The following is a 7,608-nucleotide window of genomic DNA, read 5'->3' on the forward strand; positions in this document are numbered from 1 at the left end:
GCCTGACCCAATGATCATAATGATCATAACAGTGAGTTTGTAGGATTCTGTGATACACAAGGACACACAGGCTTTATTCACTAAGGATTTCTATTTATTACTAATCAACGTGAATCACCACTATCAAGAATGCTATGATTAATCAGGCAAATACATATGGAATTGTATTTCTGACAAAACTGATTGATGTTCACTTTGGGGGAAAAAATAAATACGTCCTTCTCTAGTTGGACCTTCCCTTCTGTACTGAAGATATACTGTTGGTGTTCAAGAAGTGTTTGGACAATGTTCTTAAGGTATATGGTTTAACTGTTAGGTTGCCCTGTGTGGAGTCAGGATTTGGACTCAATGGTCCTCATGGGTCCCTTCCAGCTGAGGATATTCTGTGATTCTGTGATTCTAAGATGAAAGATAGATACCAAACTATTACAGATATTACCAGGAAGCAAGCATGCATAGATATATATATATGCAACAGGTGTCAAGGATGTAGTACCAATTAATAGTAATATCACTTAGGAGTAGTAGAAATGCAATTTGAGGTAAGAAAATCAGTAATGTAACAGCAGATATGATTTGGGAGTAATTATAGGTTTTACAAAGTTATCAGTATTACTGTGACAGTGAAAATACTTATGACAAACTTATCAATACTTTGATAGCAAACAGATTTACGATAGGTTACCCTTATCAACTCCAGACTTATGACAGATTATATACATACATATTCATATAATTACCAGTACTGAATGCATCAAACAGATCCTAAAAGGGGACAAAGGAAGGGGCTGGTGGTAATGTCAATAAAACAGTTCCCAAGACTGACTACCAAACAGGTCAAAAACGAAACAATTTCCCAAAATACAGACAACCCTAAGGGGCCCAGAAAGGGAATAAAGTAACAGAGTCACACTTCAAAGTTGAAGTGTCACCACTTGAGGAGTATTAGGGGGTTTAGGAGTATACCTGGTCAAGTCGCAAAGGTAACCTAAAGTTCCAGTAAAGCTTCAACCTGTTTAAGGAGGGAAAAGGGAACAAAGGAAACAAAGAGAAGTTTCTCGAAGAGAAAAACTGTCTTGGGTGAAAATCAAGCCCATTTTATACTATTAAGGCATAAGAAGGAGTAGGACAGCATGGTTACGCAATCAACAGGTGCTGTTAGTAGTGGTCTTCTTCCTGAGAGAGTCAATAAATAAAATTTCTTGTTTCTGTTACTTTGCTTTAAACTAAAGCTTATTTCTCACATCAATTCGCACTTTCTCAGATGATAAGTTGTTCTTCTTTTCTTGTTTTGTACTGATCAACGCAGTGGTATCTCAGGATGCTTCCCCATTATGAGTTATTCAGCCACACTTCAAGAATGTTGGTTCCCAGGCTCATTTAATTAGGCCAAGAGACAAGTTCTTGGGCTTGGCTCTCAAGTTGTCAGACCTTTTGTTATTGCAGTCAGGTTACCCCCATTACTGCTCCCACCATGGCTGCAGGCTATTTAGGGGAGTACCTGCTCCAGTGTAGCTTCCTCCATAGGCCACTGTCCTTTTGGGGATGTAGCTACTCCAGCATGTTCCTGTCTTTGAGCCACAGTCCTAGACATACCTTCTCCAGCATAGAGTGTCTCCTTACAAGAGTGAATCTCCTTCTGTGTCGCCCAGAATGTTCCTTTCCACATACCACCTCCTGTATCTTCTTCTGTGCCCACATGTCCTCCTCCTGCCCCTATGAGCTACCACCCTTTCTTTATAAATAAGCAAACACACAGTATGTTCCTCTGATGTTTTGGCATGCAGTGAGGTATCATCAGCCATTGCCAAGCCAGATGAAAACATCTGTCAATGGCACAGGGCAATTCATGGCTTCCTACCACACAGTCTCCCTCTGCAGCTCCCTGTTACCAAAACCTTGCCGTTTATGCCCACTTTAGCTCAGGTTACTTGACAGGTACCATTACAGTCAGTAGAGAAAAGGAGTCTGACATAGACTAGATGTTAGGATTAGGCAGTGTGAGTCAAATGCCTGTTTCTTATCATTGACTATAAAAGTATTTTTTGTCACTTAACTTGTTTGTAGGTAGTGTTTTAGGTTAGATATTAGGAAGAACTTCTTTACTGAGAGGGTTGTGAGGCACTGGAATGGGCTGCCCAGGGAGGTGGTGGAGTCACCATCCCTGGAGGTGTTTAAAAAACGCTTAGATGGTGAACTTAGCAATATGGTTTAGTGGAGGACTTGTTAGTGTTAGGTCAGATGTTGGACTTGATGATCTTGAGGTCTCTTCCAACCTAGACAATTCTGTGATTTTGTGATTCTGTGATACTTGAGCTGCATGCATCTCCTAGAGGTTTATTTCATTTATCTCACTGTTGGAATCTTTTACAACAAAACATTGGCTTTCTTTCTGACACAAATGCTGATTCTGACAAAAAATAATGGTCTAAATAGAAGAATTCTGGATTAATTTTCCTGGTTGTTCCACAACTCAGATAACCTTTGCTATTTCTAGCATTGAAGTCTATGAAAGCCTCCTACAATTGATTTCACTTCACTAACACTAGCCCAAAGATTTGATGATGCTGCTTGTGCATTTCGTCCTTTAATAGTATCTTACCAGTCTTGAAGATCTGTTACTGGGAAATAGTTAGCAAGAACCAGCACTGTTGGGATCAAAGCTGGCTTCCAAAATATTTTCATGGAATTTAAGATAATTAAATCATATGCCCTGTCTTCTTTCAAATCACATGCTATTAAATTTCACTTGAAAGCCCCCATGCAGAACACAGGCACCTCAGTTAAGTTAGAGATTGAAATTCCCGAAGAGAAAAAGCAGCACCAAAAAGAAATCAAGAGTTCGGAATTTATAGGACATAAATTAGGAGAGAAAGGACTTCACTGCCAACAACTGAACTTCCCTCTACGGGTGAGGAATGGTAATCTGTGCATCATGCAATATGGGAATTTTCCATTTTTCTCTGACTTTGGACACAGAAAGAGGCTACACTGAGCAAGTGTAACAATTATGGATACAATAATACAATATACCAACTCTGTTACATTTTCACTAGCCTACAGAAAATCTGGCAATAATTTAATTTTGAAACCATATTTAATGAAATAAAAGAGGATTGCTGCTACTTGGATCACCCAATCCTTGTACTCATTGATTTAACATTTGTTTGTTTGTTTTTGTGGCAGGTTGCAGTCAAGTGAGTGGACATCTTCCTTAAGTGGTAGCATTGATATGACTCCAGGTCATGAGCATTCCTTGCTGATTGACTCCATGGATAATAGTTTCAGCAAAGTAAGAATTTTCATTCACAGCTGTCAATAATGTGAGCCTTGGCTGATGTAAGAAAAGGTGAACTGAAAACTGTGAATCAATAGCAGCTAAATCCTTCTGTAGGCATATTTAGGTCTGTAAAGGTCTGGTAGGTTTCTGCTCTTGGCTTGCTCTGCTTTCCATGCCAAAAGCCTCATACTAATTGTTTCTCTGCTACAATCTGCAGAAACAGAGTAAATTTCAGAAGCCACTGAAATGTAGAACAGCATTGTTTGTGCCCAGAATCTGGTCCCAGGTTCTTTGTGGCATAGTCAAGGCCCCAGTGGTGAGCAACAGGCAAAGTCTGTGCAAACATCTTACATACAAAGTATACATGTTACTGGCCCAGCATCTGCAATGTCTGGAGAGCCTGACCTTTTCTTTAGCAACCATCTCAGTTTTCCCTCAGTCACTATCTTTCAGCCTGTGTCAGGCTGGGATCCAAAGTGGAGAGATGCTTTTTCACTGTACTGAATAAGAGTCTGACAGCCACTTGTTCAGTTTTGCTAAGGAATAAGCCCTGCTGAAGAGCTTGGCCTCTTATCTCTTCAGCATTTGGGGTTGGTGCTCCCAAGAGCAGCATCGCTGGAAGTAGGGCAAGAGCCACAACTGGATGGAACCCTTTACTAATGCTGGAGGTTTGTCACTAGAATAGACAGTTTTCTCTTTGTTATGGAAATTTGCCAGCAGATGTTACATTGTCTGAGGATTCCTTGAAGGCCTCTGTAGATCTGAAGATTGCCATAGGGCAGCGCATTCAACAGGATGCAAAGTCAGCTGCAAGGATGAAAGATCTCATCAAATAAATAACCATTCTCTTATTTTAGCCCAGAGGATGGGTGAATCAGGATTCCTAATAGTTTGAGTCTCTAGCAGAGAAGTACTATTGATCAATTTGTTTCTATTTCATGGGGAAGGGCTAGAAATTTGTAGAGAGAAAATGTTAGGGGGAAACATTCTGCATTCTGTTGTCCTTTCTTGTTTGAAATTAGAGAGAGAAAGGTCATGAGAAATCTGAAGAGAGCAGGTTTTCTGGGTAAACCTGAAAATGGGAAAGGGGAGTATTTCACTGAGGACTGGCTCTAGAGGTCGAATCTGACATTGGAATGGGTTTGGGAAAATTTGTGCTTATTTAGATTAAACAATCTTATCTTTGTGGTATGGAGAACTTTTGGTGAAGGTAGCTAGGGATTTAGCCATTCCTAATACTGATTGGTCTCTCTTTTTCTCTTCCAGACTCGGAATATTGTTGGACTACGACGCTTGTTACGCTCACTTTTCCGTTCCCGGACCCACTTGCCTCTGCTAGTGGCCATGTATCTGCTTGCTCTCCATGTCCTGCTCTTCCTGTGCTTTACAGGCCACCTATGAACAGAACAACAGGCTTTTCTTGAGCCACGGTCCTCTGTGTAATCCCTGAGCCTGTACTCCCTATCCACCAGCTAGCTGTAACCAGCACACCTCCCAGAAGCCTTCCCTTTCCAAATCAGCCATTAAGGGGCAGCACCACCCAGCAACCTGAACACAAGTTGCTTGCTGTCTGAATAGGCAGCTATTTGAAATGCTAAGGAGGTGGTGGACACTTTAAGGAATATGAATTTCAAAATCATGCTTCCTGCTCAGTTGTATTGCCTATTGAACTAGGGACAAAATTAGTATGTTTGGACCTGCTGAGCACTCAGTTTAAAAACAGTTCTATGTCTGCTCTGACAGGCTTGTAAAATAATGTCAGAGATGTAATTATTGAAAAGGAATAGGAGGAAGAAACTGTTTAGCTCCAAGTTAATAACCTTGCTGCTTATAGCATTAGTGTACGTCTTCCTGAAGAGAGAAAGTGCTTGCATACTTCTTGAAAAGAGAGCAGCCGTACTCTTGCATTCTGCTCCATTGTACCCTTGTCACAAGATTAAACCTGTAGAGGCTGTGTTGAAGGGTTCCATAATGTGGTATGTGGGTCCAAATCAAATGCAGAAGAACTTAACTATAACTGTTCCCCTATGTGCTGGGGAATGGAAGAGTTCTGAGGTCTTTGGCATCGTTGCTTTAAGAAAAGCGTGTAGAATGCTAATTGTGATCATTGGACTTGTTTGACTAAAGCAAACTGATGTAAATGGACTTGATTAAATAGGATACACGAAAAGCTGTGCTTTTCTAAAGAACTCCTGAAAATGTCCTGGAGTTGAGACAGTGCCCTCTTCCAAAGGGAGAATTTTGAATGCAAAGATAGTGCTAGTTCAGTTTCTTTTCAAAGACTAAGCCATCGCTCTGTTCAGAGTACTTGCCAGAAGGATTGTATCTGCCTTTTGCTGGACTATTCATGTTTGCATTTTTTCACATGGGAAATAGAGATTTCTTTTGATATTGCTGGTAACCTAAGAGTCTCTAGTCACTGAATAAACCCTGTTTAAGGATGGATTGAATTCATCATTGTAGCTAAAATAATTAGATCTCTGGCAGAACACTGGCACAAAATAGCCATTTTTGCACTATCCTTGATGATTTGTGTGAATTTCCTCAATTACATAAAATTCCGTGACCAAATACTTTGCCTATAGCTTCCCAGGGCATGTGCTCCTGTATATAATAAAGATTATTTTTCAGATGGAAGTTGTGTAACGTTGTCATGTAAATGTCAGAGGTCTCCTGAGGGTGTAGTGCTGCTATAGAATGCCTTTTACAGGACCACCATGGAACTGTATGTCACTTTTTTTGTGCACTTGCTTGTGTGTTATTTACAGAACATATGTTTCTTCATATTATTTGAACATCCATGGAGATGACCTTTTCTGCTATCTCACTTACCAGCCTTTTTCCACTTTATCTGTAATGACCAAAGAAGGAAAGAGGCATTTAGTTTTGAAAGCAATTCCAATAAATCTGAAGATCTGCTTGGGCTTACTTCTGTTTATGCTTACGTAGATTTAACTGAGCTCTGCACCCTGTTAAGAGATGTACAACCCCCAAGAAAGTCAGGGGCATTAGCATCAGCAAGATGGAAATATGCCACTAACTTAAGTGGGACTAGTTAGAACATACTGTTCTTTTTCAGCTTTGTAGCCAAATACAGGTACAGTTGTTAATATTCACTACTATAATCTAACTACCATTAGAACAAAAGTTAGTAATAGGGTAAATAGGGTATTGTAAGACTGTATATGATATGTATGTGTATATGATGGTTCTGGTGCATTTAATAGGAGCAAGAATTACAAGTGAAATATGTTTCCTTAAAGTCCATGATGCACATGACTCAAATTCAGGACCTGCTTTTCTTGTAAACTGAAATAAAACAACGTTTTGCTGGTTCGGGGACCTTAAATATCTTACACCTTCAGACGTAACAGTTAGAGCTTAAAATAAATAAATAAAATAAAACCTCAGAAGAATCTCCTAATCTGATAATCATAGACAGACCTAATAGATTTGTGATTTGACCTAATGAAAGGGAGAATTTTACCTGATGATTCCTGTTTTGAATGTTTCAGCCTTTTGTTTCTTCCCATTGTGGATGCATGTGTCCCGACCACTCTTTTGATTAAGCAAAAAGCCCCAAGTATCTTGTAATTGTGTCAAGTAGAAATGTCTGTGCAAGCACTTGCATCACTTGACACTTTGGAAAGGAGGTAGTTTTGGTTTGAGAAGTTTGGTGTTGAACCAGTGTAATTCGTGTTAGTCATTCCAAAATTGTGCACTTCCCACCACTGAGCAACATACTGAAGAGTTTGGTCTTTAAGTGCTTAGGATTCTTTAACTACATCCTTTCCATATTCCTATTTAAGAGTATTTACATTTTTTGACCTGGAAGAGCTTTCATTTATGTGTATGCATACATATATATGCACATACCTAATGAGGTTCAACAAGTCTAAGTGCAAGATGCTGCACTTGGGCCAGGGCAATCAGAGACATGAGTACAGACTGGGAGAAGAACTCATTGTGAGCAGCCCTGTGGAGAAGGACTTGGGGGTTCTGGTGGACGAAAAGCTTGACATGAGCACTTGCAGCCCAGAAGGCCAACTGCATCCTGGGCTGCATTAAAAGAAGAGTGTCCAGTAGGTTGAGGGAGGTGATTGTCCCCTTCTACTCTGCCCTTGTGAGGTCCCACCTGGAGTACTGTGTACAGCTTTGGGGCCCCCAGCACAAGAAGGGTTGATCTGCTAGAGCGAGTCCAGAGGGCCACAAAGATCATAGAATATCCTGAGTTGGAAGGGACCCTTAAGGATCATCAAGTCCAACTCTTGACACCGCACAGGTCTACCCAAAAGTTCAGACCATGTGACTAAGTGCACAGTCCGATC

General features: G+C 40.4%; 1 protein-coding gene across 4 annotated transcripts in view; it reads left to right on the plus strand.

The window, feature by feature from the left end:
* GOLGB1 (golgin B1) overlaps positions 1–5,917 on the plus strand; it is a 60,768-nt gene extending 54,851 nt beyond the window's left edge. For all 4 annotated transcript variants that reach the window (XM_038173293.2, XM_038173299.2, XM_072035347.1 and 1 more), the window contains 2 exons: positions 3,187–3,292; positions 4,547–5,917. In XM_038173293.2, coding sequence (XP_038029221.2) covers positions 3,187–3,292; positions 4,547–4,681 — 241 coding nt within the window. In that variant the 3' untranslated portion in view covers positions 4,682–5,917. The remainder of the gene's footprint in view (positions 1–3,186; positions 3,293–4,546) is intronic.
* The last annotated feature ends 1,691 nt before the right edge of the window (positions 5,918–7,608 follow it).

Source organism: Anas platyrhynchos, chromosome 1 (genome assembly GCF_047663525.1).
Source record: "Anas platyrhynchos isolate ZD024472 breed Pekin duck chromosome 1, IASCAAS_PekinDuck_T2T, whole genome shotgun sequence".
Lineage (NCBI taxonomy): Eukaryota > Metazoa > Chordata > Aves > Anseriformes > Anatidae > Anas > Anas platyrhynchos.